We start from the raw sequence: 12,913 nt of genomic DNA on the forward strand, positions 1-12,913 counted from the left end.
CATTCAAAATGTGCTGCCCGGCACCGCCTGTCGCCACCGAGTTTGAGGCGGGATGGGATGGGGCTATGGCCGTGAGGGAGCTCCATCCATACGTGCATTGCTTACAGCTCTCTATGTGTCCTATAGAGGTGCCATGGTAACATCACATTCTGGCTCCCGGAACCTTTACAGGGTACGCAAGGATGCTATACAGGCAATGCACATATGGATGGAGCTCTGCCACAGCAGTCCATAGTGGACCCCAGGCTGAGGATCCACTTCTCGTAAGGTAGGGAGACTGGGTGGATCTTAAAAAAATTGTTGGAGTGTGTATGTGTGTCAGAATGTCTGTGAGTGTGTCAGATTTTGTCAGTGTTTTGGAGGACCTGTTCACACTAGTACAGTGCATTCTTTGCATAGTACCATGCAATGAACGCACTGTACCATGCAATCGCACCAACAATGCATTCTGGTGTGGGAGGCGTGTTGCGTTACCATTCATTTGAATGGTACCGCAAACGTACCTCCCACCCACAGTTTGTACGTCCGCACCGGAACGCGCTTTACCCTAATGTCGTGCATTCCATTCGACTTGGGTCGCGACTTATGGACCAGGGACAAATGTGGGTCCTGAGGTTACACAGGTTGAGAACCACTGCCTTAAAGCCTATCTCCAGGACGAGGGTCTTTTATCTGTGGAATGGGCTAGCAGCGCACGCTAACACACTAAAAATCAGACATCACTTGCGTCGGTGATGTGCAACCCCTGTCATGTCGGCTTACAACCAAACTCAGTTTGTACAGTATATAAACTCAGGTGACTTTACATATTGATTGTGTGACATGGGATCTTTCACTGAAGGTCACATCTGCGTATACATTTTCATTGCATGTTCATTTACAATTATCTGAGGCTGTGACAGGTTTACATGAATAAACTGTTGCCAAGGGTATATTTTCCCTTCGATACGCCTTCTTCGCTCGTTATTTATGCTGCTTCTATTTCTGAGCAGTTTGTTTTGTCATTTGCCTTTCTAGGAAACTGCTTTTTGGCCCATTCTCGTTTTTTACAATATGGTCTTATTTTCTAGTAAAGCGGGCTTTTCTTGCTGTGAATATTAATGAGGAGCAACTGAAAATAGTTGTTTACAAGCATGTGAGACGTGAAAGATAATAAATAGGGAGTCATTGTCATGGGGACGTCTGATGGGTAATTGCTTGCTCTTGGGATATCTGAAGGAGCCTTGCAGACTCTTTAGAGGGGTATTCGTCTGCCCAGTGATAGTAATAATGCAATTTCAAAAAATGTATCTAAAGAGAGAGTAAAGAACAAATCTCCAGTTTAAAAAAATCCTCACATATTTGTAAAAAGAATTCCCTTATACATAATTTAAATCAAGCAGACTTTTAGTTGGTCATGTGACAGCCTTCGGGTCCTTTTCTGCCTGCAGCGGCAGTGGGCATTCTTCATTCCTGCAGAGGGAAGCCCTGACTTCATGACTCTGCAGTATTGTACTGGGAGCCCAAGCCAAGGTGGTGACTTACCCCCTGGGGGTGGGTCCATGACATCCATAGCTTACAGGAAGTAGGTTGAAAGATGCTGGGTGTCATTCAACCCAGATTGTGCCTTGCAGTGGAGCAAAGTCTCTGAAGAGATGCTTTTTTACTCTCTAACATACCTGGCTATTTCTTTCTTTTATTATTTTCCAACAACTTTAGTTTCTCTTGAACCTGTTGGCAGGCTAACGTAGTGTTAAACACTCAATAATGAATCCAGAGTAAACAAATATTACCCAGCAAAGTGTTTTTTTTTGCCCAAGCACTCACAGTCATCAGGTTTCCAAACCGCTCCCACTCTCTCACCTCCGCTTCTCTGAACTTCCTATCCAGTAAAAGAACACAAGGGACAGCAAAGTCTAAGGCAGTCTGAGAATGGAGGAGGGGAGTGTCATGCCTTCCGGTGCCTGTAGGTTTGTGGAGACACACACAGCTTACTAGCACACACAGCGGTGGCTCCATAGGTCCCTGCAAGGGAAAGGAGCAGCCCTAAAACAGAGTCCGTGCTCAGCTGATTTTGCTGCAAACTCGAAAAAACATCTACACATAAAAGAGCAGCATCCATTGCAAATATTTTAATTAGCATTTGGAATAGCTTATTTATAAGAAGAGCTGAAAGCTATGATGTGTCCTATTTTCAGAATGCCCTGGTATCCCCAAACCTGAGGCTCTCTTAAGTAAGCAACGGCCCAATCACTTATGGCCACACTGCGGACTGCTTTTTCCTGATCTCCTCTGCTGCTCATTGGCCAGGAAGACTGTCCATCACACCTTGTGATCAATAAGCAGCTAAAAAAAATGAAGATGGGATGTACCGCAGCACAACCACAAGGGATCTGGTCATCTAACTTAACAAACAGCAATACAGCCCTTTATAGAGATTGAAACATTTCCCAGGACAAGCAACAATACAACCTGGCAGAGGTTCTAAACCTTCCCCCGATCTTTCAAAAACGAAAAAGATATCGTTTTAGCTGGAATTGGACTTTAGTAGTCTAATGCCAATTGCAGGTTATTTTATTGTAATGAAACGGGAAGATGAAAGCATGACGAGACATAGTAGCCAGGCATGATCACGCTTCCTTTACACCTGTGTAGACGGAGGGTGTCCTATGATGTAGAAATCTCTATGGCAACATACAAGATTGCTCACTATTCCCAAATATGGATATTTGTGTTGCATGGCATATCAATAGCTGGTGATGACTAATAATACGCTAGGGATTTTATAACGGTTGTACAAGGTACCGTAAATGCCAAATTGAGCCTACGTTGTTATAAAACAGTGCGGTGCTAGGTGGATGTGAAATAGATGAATACATACAAAGGTATTCAAATACATTGGCAATTGTATTAGGAAAGGCTTCTTTGTGTATAGGCCACCCCTGACCTGTGAAGAGATCCCCGGCCTGAACAATTCTGGAGGAAGATACAATCCACCAGGATAGATTTTCTAGGCTATCTAAATTAATTAGAACCTGTGGTTAGTGGGAGGAGGAATAATGCCCTATTGTTGGTGTAATTGGAAGATATTACGCCCCATCTTTGGTGCCATTGGGAATAATAATGCTACATCGTTGGTGTCAGTGAAAGGAATAGTGTCCCAATGTTGGTGTCTTTGGGAGGAATAATGTTGCATCGTTGGTGTTAGTGGGAGACATAGTGGCTCATCATTTGTGACTGGAAGGAATAGCATCCCATGGTTGGTGTCAGTGGGAGGAATAGTGCCCCATTATTAGTGTTAGTCGAAGGAATAGTGTTCCATCGTTCATGTCAGTGGGAAGAATAGTGCCCCATTGTTGGTGTCAGCAGAAGGAAGTGTCCTATTGTGGTTGTCAATGGGAGGAGTAGTGCCCCATGGTTGGTGTCAGTGGGAGGAATAGTGTCCCATCATTGATGTTAGTGGTAGGAATAGTGCCCTATGATTGGTGTCAGTGGGAGGAATAGTGCCCCATGGTTGGTGTCAGTGGGAGGAATAGTGTCCCATCATTGATGTCAGTGCTAGGAATAGTGCCCCATGGTTGGTGTCAATGGGAGGAATAGTGCCCCATGGTTGGTGTCAGTGGGAGGAATAGTGCCCCATGGTTGGTGTTAGTCAGATGAATAGTGCCCCATCATTTGTGTCAGTAGGAGTACTAATGCCCCATTGTTTGTGTCAGTGGAAGAAATAGTGTTCCATGGTTGGTGTCAATTGGAGCAATAGTGCCCCATGGTTGGTGTCAGTGTGAGGAATAGTGTCCCATTAGTGGTGTTAGTCGGAGGAATAGTGCCCCAACCTTTGTGTCAGTGGAAAGAATACTGTCCCACTGACAACAGAAGTTTTATTGTTATTGTGTTATCTCTGCATCTCTCAGAAACTGTTACCCAGATTTAATATGTGACATATCAGGAATGTTGGCAATCATGTTCAAGGCAAGGCACAGATAAGGCACACATTTTGTTTGACCTCCAATTTAGGCGCTGCCTTGGGAGCATTCTGTGTCGGTGGGAGTACTAATGCCCCATTGTTTGTGTCAGTGGAAGGAATAGTGTCCCATGGTTTGTGTCAGTGGAAGGAATAGTGTCCCATGGTTTGTGTCAGTGGGAGGAATAGTGTTCCATGGTTCATGTCAGTGGGAGGAATAGTGTCTCATCCTTGGTGTTAGTGGGAGGAATAGTGTCTCACCGTTGGTGTCAGTAGAAGGAATCCCATCGTTCATGTCAGTGGGAGGAATAGTGTTCCATGGTTCATGTCAGTGGGAGGTATAGTGTCCCATCATTGGTGTCAGTAGAAGGAATAATGCCCCATTCATGGTGTCAGTGGGAGGAATAGTTTATACTTCCCAGATAACTTGTCCTATGTTTGATGCAGGCAGCCCGCATGCATGTGGCCTTAACTTCACATGTACTTTAACCTCCCTGGCGGTATGATTTTTTTTTTTTGGTCATTTTTTTTGTCATTTTTCGGTCCTTTTTTTTCGAATTCTTTTCGTCTTCCCGCCGGTTTCGCCCCCCTGCGACGCGTACGTTCGCAAGCGACGGAAGACGGATGCCAGCATCGGCCACAGAACACAGCGCGGCTCGAGGGACAAGGTAAGTAAATGCTATGTGGCTTTCCTGAGTGTAGCTCGGGGTTACCGCTTATGGTATGGAAAAGTAACGCCGAGCTACACTCGGGAATACCGCCAGGGAGGTTAAGATATGGTTTTGTCTTGTATCCTCATTTGATTTGTTCTGACAGAAAGTAAGGGAAAATCCTCCTAACGGGAACAGACAGGGGCTCTAAACCTTTTCCATTCTATACAAAGCTAAATAAAACATTTTAGCTAGAGTTTGGTTTTAACCTAGGTTAAACAATTGACAGCTAAAAGCTAGTTGTTAGTTATGCTAAACCCTGGCAGTTCCTGTTCCTCCAGTCCAATAAATTAAGCACAGTTTTCTCTACTTACCCAAAGTTTGGCTCAATGCCCTTTAAACAACTTTGCATTACTTCACAGTGAAATAAGAACTAGCTAATCTTCACAGCTTTTTTTATTCCTTCACACTCTTTAGACTTTAGGGACTGGGAGCAAAATGAGCTAAATCCCATTAATCACACATTCTTATTTCTTGCTAAGGCACAATGTAACAAACATCCTTTTGCAATGAATTGTTCTTTTGGCGTGTTCTGCAACCCCAAGTAATTTCATTGAGTGAAACAAAGTGTACTGGTTTGGTTGAATGCCCAATCTAATTTGGAAAACAAGATTGTTTCAGTGTACTGATATAACTTCATTTGCACAGAGACTGGGCATTGAGAAGACAGACCCCACGGCTTTCACAGAAGAAGAAATCACAAAGTTTGTAAGGCTCGACATCGATCCAGACACCATCACGTGGCAGAGAGGTACTTGGGCTTCAGAGTCAGCCAGTCCTAAAGCTTAACTCAAATGACTTAGTATGCTCAGTATGCTAAATACATACTGTAAATATAATGTATATTTGAGAAATGTTTTACCTGCCATAGTATATTACATAGTATATTACATAGTATTTGAGGTTGAATAAAGACATTAGTCCATCAAGTGCAACCTATAGGATCTCATTCTTAGGAGTACCTGTACCCCTGTATATTACGGTCCCTTAGGAAATCGTCCAAAAGTTTCTTGAACAATTCCACATTCTTAGCTGAAATCACTGCCTGTGGGAGTGAGTTCCAGACCCTAACCACTCTAACTGTTAAGAACCCACTTCGCCCCTTGTGCTGGAATTTTTTTCCACCAATTTTAGGTGTAATAGAGTTCATTTTAAATAGTTTGTCGCTAATGTTGCTGCCACCATTGAACATCTTGTACATGGAAATCATATCCCCCCTTAATCTTCTCACCTCCAATGTGAACATGTTTAAATTTAGTAGCCTCGTCTAATAGCTCTGGATTTGTAGGATTTGTATTTCTGTCCATCAAGTCCAGAGCAGCATAGCAGTCCATGACAGCGCTAGAGTAGTGTCCTTTATCCACTCCTAGCCTGTTGGCTGGCAGTGAAAGAGCAGCAGCAGATTGATAACGTCACCTCTCTTCTCACTTTGCTTTCTTCTCCTATGAGCATGTTTCTTGGCAACACATTTGCATGCAGCACATTTGATTGGCCTGCAGTCTTGTCCCAGTCTGAGTGCTGCTGTATAGTGGATTGCAAGAGGCTGATACCAGTTATCTACTCTAGTTGCCAAACACGTAACTCTTCAGAGCCTCCTGTGCAGTCATAAAACATTGCTTAGATGTCCATTCACAAGCTGTAGTCTCACAGCTACTTGGAGGTACACTGCAGTCAATGCACGTATTGAATCCTTGAGATCCATGCAGGGAGCACAATCTACCTGCTCACTACTTTTAAGCAAGCATTGCCTCTCCCTGTTCTTGGTGATCTGTGAACCCCTGTTTGTGATGCAGGAGAGGCATTCCCAAATACACCCCAGTGCAGGTCTTTTTTTTTCTTTTACAGAAGGTCTTAAAAGAAATCTTCACTGAGAATCAGAGAGAGAAAGGAAGTTAGACAGCACATGCTTCAGAGTCCTATGAAGTGATCTCTGAATCCTGTCTGCAGGGGAATATAGTGAACTCAGGTTGAGATAACTTTAATCACTTTAGCTACAGTAGTAGTAGTTACAGGGTTCCTTTTTTCATCACAGTCACAAATAATCAGGCTCTTAAGCTGTGCTTCCTAAACTTTGCTCAGTTGTGTATTAACATAACATCATTTGCAGTGTCTGAGCTTCGCCTGTAACCTCTAAAATTATTGCATGTCTCAGCCTGCTACACTGCCAGCATCTAGACTGAACTGTGTTCACCGGAATGTCTGCTAAAAGCCCAGACAAGATCCCTGGGGTAGTTGACATTAGAGTAAGATCCCTGAGCCCTACAGAATCTTGTCTGTGGTTCTCCTTAAACCCTGCACAATTCTGCCTATACTTGTTCCTGAGCCCTGCAGCATCTTAACTATGGTACTCACTGAGCCCTGCAGCATTCTACCTATACATGTTCATGAGCCCTGCTGCATCCTGCCTTTAGTTCTCCCTCAGCCCTGCAGCATTCTGCCTATGGTTCTTCCCTGAGCCCTGCAGCATTCTGCCTATGGTTCTCCCCGTGCCCTGCAGCATCCTGCCTATGGTTCTCCCTAAGACCTGCTGCATCCTGCCTATGGTTCTCCCTGAGCTCTGCAGCATGCTGCCTATGGTACTCCCTGAGCCCTCCAGCATCTGCCTATGGTTCTAGCAGTCCTGTACGGACTCCACCAATGATAAACTTTCAGCACTCTGGCATAGTATTTCATTAAAGGCCATGCCTATTAGGCCTGGTCCACACCTGGGAGTTTTGTAGCGCGTTCGAACGCTCTGCAGAACGCTCAAATACCGAAATCCCATTATTTCCTATGGGTATGGTTCACACCTGGGCGTATTACAGGCCGTATGAACGCGCTACAAAATGCCCTACGCCCAAAGAAGTACAGGAGCTTCTTTGGGGCGTTTTTGTCGCGCGTTTCCATTGGGATACAGCCAAGTAGCCCTCGGAAACACGCGTTTGTCGCACGTTTTATTTTACCGCAAATCGCGGTAAAAACGAGCGACAAACGCGCATATTAGATACGCCTAGGTGTGAACCCAGCCTTAAGCAATTGAAGGAAGAACTCCAATTTATTTCTGACCACAGATATATTTATGTTTTGCTACTATCACTACAACTAACAGCAATTTATTTCCATGTGACAGAACCTGCATTTTGTTTTCGGTGGGTGGGGGGGCACATCTTTGTTTGAATTGGCTTCAAGAGTCACACAGCAAGCAATCACACCTGACGTTGAGTAAATGGGCACTGCCAGTCAGCTATTAGTCTCTTTGTGAAATCACTGAAGGTGGTAAACAGATGGCAGATTTGGCTTTGTCTTTGTTATTTTACCCAGAGAGCTGGATTTTTGTCATTGCCGATTATAAATAGCAGGAGGTTTGAAAAGAAAGCCTCAAATGTAGAATTCACCTGCTACAAGAAGGGCAAATTATATACTTGCAATATGAGTGGCAATCTCATGAATATTTTATGATCGGGAAAGGCTTTAGGAGAGACTTATTACCGCACTTTTATCAGTCACAGACAGTGCTCTGGAGTCCCTTTTTTTTAAAAAAATCAGCTTTATTGCATAAAGAAAAACAGGGTACAATGGTACATAGAGGCATAGCCCCAGGAGCGCTATACCATGATCTGCAGACATCAGAGGTAGAGGGTGAACTTCAGTCACAGTGAAGTTATCATGACATCACATAGCAGAGCTGCTCAGTTCCAATAGTACGTCCGACACATATCTACCATAGGCACATCTGGTGCATCTACTGCAATCTATATGACATTTAAAAGCATGCGCCATGTGTAACGTGAGCTTAGTATGGTGTATAGCAAGAGAGCAAAACTCAAGGCTAGAGCACTCCATCTCTTGTATGTGTCAGTTGTGTCGCATATGTGGTTTCATGTGAACTAGAGGCCTGCCGTGTTCAGTATCTAAAGGAACGGGAGGGGGTAGGGTAAAGGAGGGAGCATGGGAGTAAAAGTATATTAGAAGAAGAGCAGCAGGGTGGGAGTTCAGATAGGCCGGGTGGAGCAGAATAGCGCGTCAAACGTGTGGGGTCGGCGTCCCCATTTGGGTTCTGGGGGGTACTAAGGTCATAACTTGTTGGTAGGCATCTGAACCCTGAAATGCGGTCCAGGGCCTCCAGGTGGATCTGAAGAGTTCCTCAGTGTTCCGTATCGAAGAAGTCAGGTCTTCCATGAGACACGTCTCATCAATCTTGGAGAACCACATCTTGAGGGTTGGGCAGCAAGACTGCTTCCACAACAGAGGTATGCAGGAGCGGGCCGCATTCAGGAGATGTCGAGACAAGGACCGCTTGTACTTCCCAGTGGACATATGGGTCAGATGTAGCAAGCAGGCAGCAGGGTTGTCCGCCAAGTCCACCATTACCAGGTCCTTCATGGTGGCGATCACCCCCCTCCAGAACGAGGGCAGGACCAAAATATGTGTAGCATCGTGCCCGGAGCACTCTGGCATCTCCAGCATGTGGATGGGACCTGGGGGTATATGGCATGAAGGACTGTGGGAACTCTGTACCACCGGGAAACTATTTTGTATCCCAGTTCTTGTGTCTTGGAGGCCATAGAAGTGTGGTGGGCCAAATGTAGTACGCGGTCTTTTTGGGCCGATGTGAAGGTGATGTTCAAGTCTCTCTCCCATTTGGCCACAAATTCCGGGTATGAGTCTGGGGGAGGGGAGATCAGTGAGGAGTACAGAAGGGATATGGCATGACGGGTGGGCATCTCGTCCTTCCAAACCTGTTCGAAGGGGGTCATCAACCTGGTTATCTGCTGGTGTCGGGGTATAGAGAGTAGGAAGTGTCGCAATTGAGTATCACCCCATAGATCAAGAGGAGGGTCTGTCAAGCCTCTAAGTTCTCCCACTGATAGCCACCGGCCGGCGAGATGTAGGTCGCACAGCCTAAACTTATTGGCCTCCCGAAGGAGACACAGGCGAGGGTTCTCAGCACCAGGAGGAAAGTCTGGGTCGCCCAGCACCGGGATCCGCGGCGAGGGGAAGGGAGAGATGTCGGTGGAACTAAAGATTGCTCTGGATATCAAGAGTGTGGGTGCGATAGTGGGGTGCAAGCGAGTAGAGGACGGCATGGGTGAAGATAGCCAGGGAAGTCCAGCCAAGGCCGAACTAGTGTCTTCCTCCTCCATGCTTACCCACTGCTTGGTTTTCCGGTGGCAGCACCAATCCCATACTCGGGCAAGATGGGTCGCCTTGTGGTATTTGGCCAAGTCCGGAAGGCCAATTCCACCTCTGTTTTTGGGAAGGGTTATCGTGCTATAGCGGATTCTGGGGGGCGCGTGGGACCATAGAAAAGCCGTGAGCATCTGGCGCATTCGACGAAAGAAAATCGGTGGGATGCGGATCGGGAGGGCCTGAAACAGGTAGAGGATTCTTGGTAGAGTCGTCATTTTGATGGCGTTACAGCGGCCAAACCAAGAGAGCAATAGGAGGTGCCAAGACAACAGGTCTTGCTTGGTCTTCTGAAGTAGGGGTGCAAAATTGAGCTCGTACAGTCTTGTTGGGTCCGCCGCGATATTGGTGCCTAGGTAGGGTAGGGCATCTGTCGCCCAAGTGAACGGAAAGGATGACTGCAAGAGCTCTAAGTCCGCTCGAGGAAGGGAAATATTTAAGGCCGATGATTTAGAGAAATTTATCTTAAAGTTTGAGAAGGAGGCATAACGGTCCAACTCCCGCAAAAGAGTCGGGAGGGATGAGCAAGGGTCAGAGATGAAAAAGATCAAGTCGTCTGCGAAGGCGGCAACTCTATGTTCACCCGAGCGTTTCACCAGGCCCCGGAAGTTGGGGAGAGCACGGATCTGGCATAAGAAGGGCTCCTGGAGTCCCTTTTTACATTAGAAGTGATCACATTGATTCAGGTAAATTGAGTGTTTGCATTGCAACAAGTGTTCATTTCAAACATCCAACTGATTAAAACAATCATGAGACATCAATGCTGCTAATGGCCAGCATTACAGTTAAAAGAGCTGCAAAGGCTGTTGCATCGATCATTCATGCTGGAGCCATTCTGATTGGCTACCGCTCAACAGACTGGGAAGAACATCCTCCTGAAGGCTACCAGATGCCAGGGCCAGATTCAATGGCCAATAGGAAGGTACGGGAACGGCAGGAGACCAGAGCTCTGGTCAGGAATTGCATATTAAAGTGCCCCAGGTTTTGGGGTTCGCAGGATGCTGTGGAAATAATAATTTGGATGCAAGCAAGTAGCTGAAATGTGCCTACTGTAGGGACACAGTTCCACTTTATTGGTTAGCAGAGTCAGCATGTTCTTTTTAAAGATTTCCCTTACACAATTTAAAGGCATGTGACACTGATTTGCCTGCCATAAACAGTGCAGTTTTTATCTGATCCATTAAAATGACGGGTGCCAGATGATAGTCATCTAACATCCGTGTGTAACTTTGCTATATTTTTCACTACATTTATTGCCACATGTGTAGCTAATGGCTGAAATACAGTGAATCAAGTGTTGCTGGTGGGTAGCTGGAGGATGAGATGTTTAATATTGATCTTAATCATACCACCTTGTTAGAGATTGACAACACACGTGCATTGGATATATTATGTTGTGTATATACAAATAATATAGATGGCCTTTTTTTTCTTTATTTACAGTAATGGACACAAATGATCGATTCCTAAGAAAGATTACAATTGGCCAAGCCCCAACAGAAAAGGGTTTTACTCGTACGGTAATGTATCTTAGTGTCAACTAACCTATGTAGACGGTCTGTTTTTATTCAATCTTGGTAGTTAAATGTGTCATTTGGGGTTTTTCTCTCAAACAATAATGAGGCAGACATATCATCTTTTGTTCTAGCTATATAGTAGATTTTCCCATAACTTAAATAACAGTGGCAGCACATACCTTCCCTTATCTCTCAAATCATCAGAAGTTGAGGGAAAACCCCTAGACTTCCAGCTATGGGATAGCAAGGGCATCACTTTCCTCCCTACCACATGATAACACCATCGCTTGGCTGCTCAGGCACCTGGTGCTGTCACACGAGGGCAGGGATAGATGTAATTCCAACACCAGTGATGGTGTCTTGTCTCTGCCCCATTTGTACTCTGCCATTCATAAAGCACAGGCTGTGATAATACTGTGGCTGGCATCACACTAATCTACTGTTAACCACCCCTTAAAGTAAAAGCAATCATGTTGAAGAGTTTCAAATACATTTTTATCTTTAAATATTATGTGTATATGTATATTCGTATCTCTTTACTTTTTTATTTTTATGGTTTCTGCTCACCCTTATATGCAGGCTCAGTTTGACATCGCCGTAGCCAGTGAAATTATGGCTGTTTTGGCCCTTACAAATTCTTTAAGTGACATGAGGGAACGCCTGGGCAAGATGGTGGTGGCCACCAGCAAACAAGGACATCCAGTTACCACAGAGGACTTGGTAAGACACATCACTCTTTTGGTTATTTAATTGAAGGACTTGACTTTGCTTTTTCTTTTTAAAGTTCTACATTCATCTCTATGCCATGTATCAGACTTTTTACGGCTATTAATTAATATGTCAGGGGCAGGGCCCTCCTTACCATCTTGTCTTGAATTGTATTGTGACTGTAATGTCTTCCTTATATTGTAAAGCGCTGTGCAAACTATTGGCGCTATATAAATCCTATATAATAATAATAATTTCGATGTAGGTGTATTCTACATTCAGTTTTCTGTTGGTAAATGAGGCAGGAACAAAGGGAGATTTTATTAACAGCATTTCTGTAACTGAATAATTTATTATATAGACTTTGGGGTTCATGTCAGCATATATAAGTAGCTATACTGGCATCCTGTCTCACAAACGTAGATGTCAGGAAATCTCTCTACTATATGAGGCCAATGACTCGCCAAAATCCAGGGGGGGGACTGAAGTGTCACTTTTTGGCGGCTTCATTTAAGAAAAATCAAACAAGTTTTGGTGAAACCTAGTGGATTGAGTCAGCTCCTGTCTTATTTTATGACTTGAATACTGTATCAGTGGGATTTCTCATGATTCCAACTCTGTTCCTGTCCACCTGGACGTTTTGGGTATTCTTTCCCATTTTTGTGTGTATTAGACCCTCCTTCTTTACTACTCTCTTATATAAATTTAAGGGGGGAGAGTGGGAACCCCTTATAATGACCAGAGCAGGTGTTTAGACCTGAGAATTAAGCGAACAGATCTCAAAAAGAGAATGCATGAGAGTCCGGTAAATTATTTCTCCAACATCAGTTTTTTAGTGGTCATGCTTTTAAAAAATATATATATAATACGGC

At 44.6% G+C, this 12,913-nt stretch overlaps 1 protein-coding gene across 1 annotated transcript in view; it reads left to right on the forward strand.

The window, feature by feature from the left end:
- Window positions 1–12,913, forward strand: part of MTHFD1 (methylenetetrahydrofolate dehydrogenase, cyclohydrolase and formyltetrahydrofolate synthetase 1) — a 60,114-nt gene that overhangs the window by 32,927 nt on the left and 14,274 nt on the right. The window contains exons 16-18 of the mRNA XM_018556593.1: window positions 5,299–5,401; window positions 11,260–11,336; window positions 11,913–12,053. Coding sequence (XP_018412095.1) covers window positions 5,299–5,401; window positions 11,260–11,336; window positions 11,913–12,053 — 321 coding nt within the window. The remainder of the gene's footprint in view (window positions 1–5,298; window positions 5,402–11,259; window positions 11,337–11,912; window positions 12,054–12,913) is intronic.

This window comes from Nanorana parkeri, unplaced genomic scaffold (assembly GCF_000935625.1).
Source record: "Nanorana parkeri isolate BGI_ZX_2015 unplaced genomic scaffold, ASM93562v1 scaffold12, whole genome shotgun sequence".
NCBI lineage: Eukaryota > Metazoa > Chordata > Amphibia > Anura > Dicroglossidae > Nanorana > Nanorana parkeri.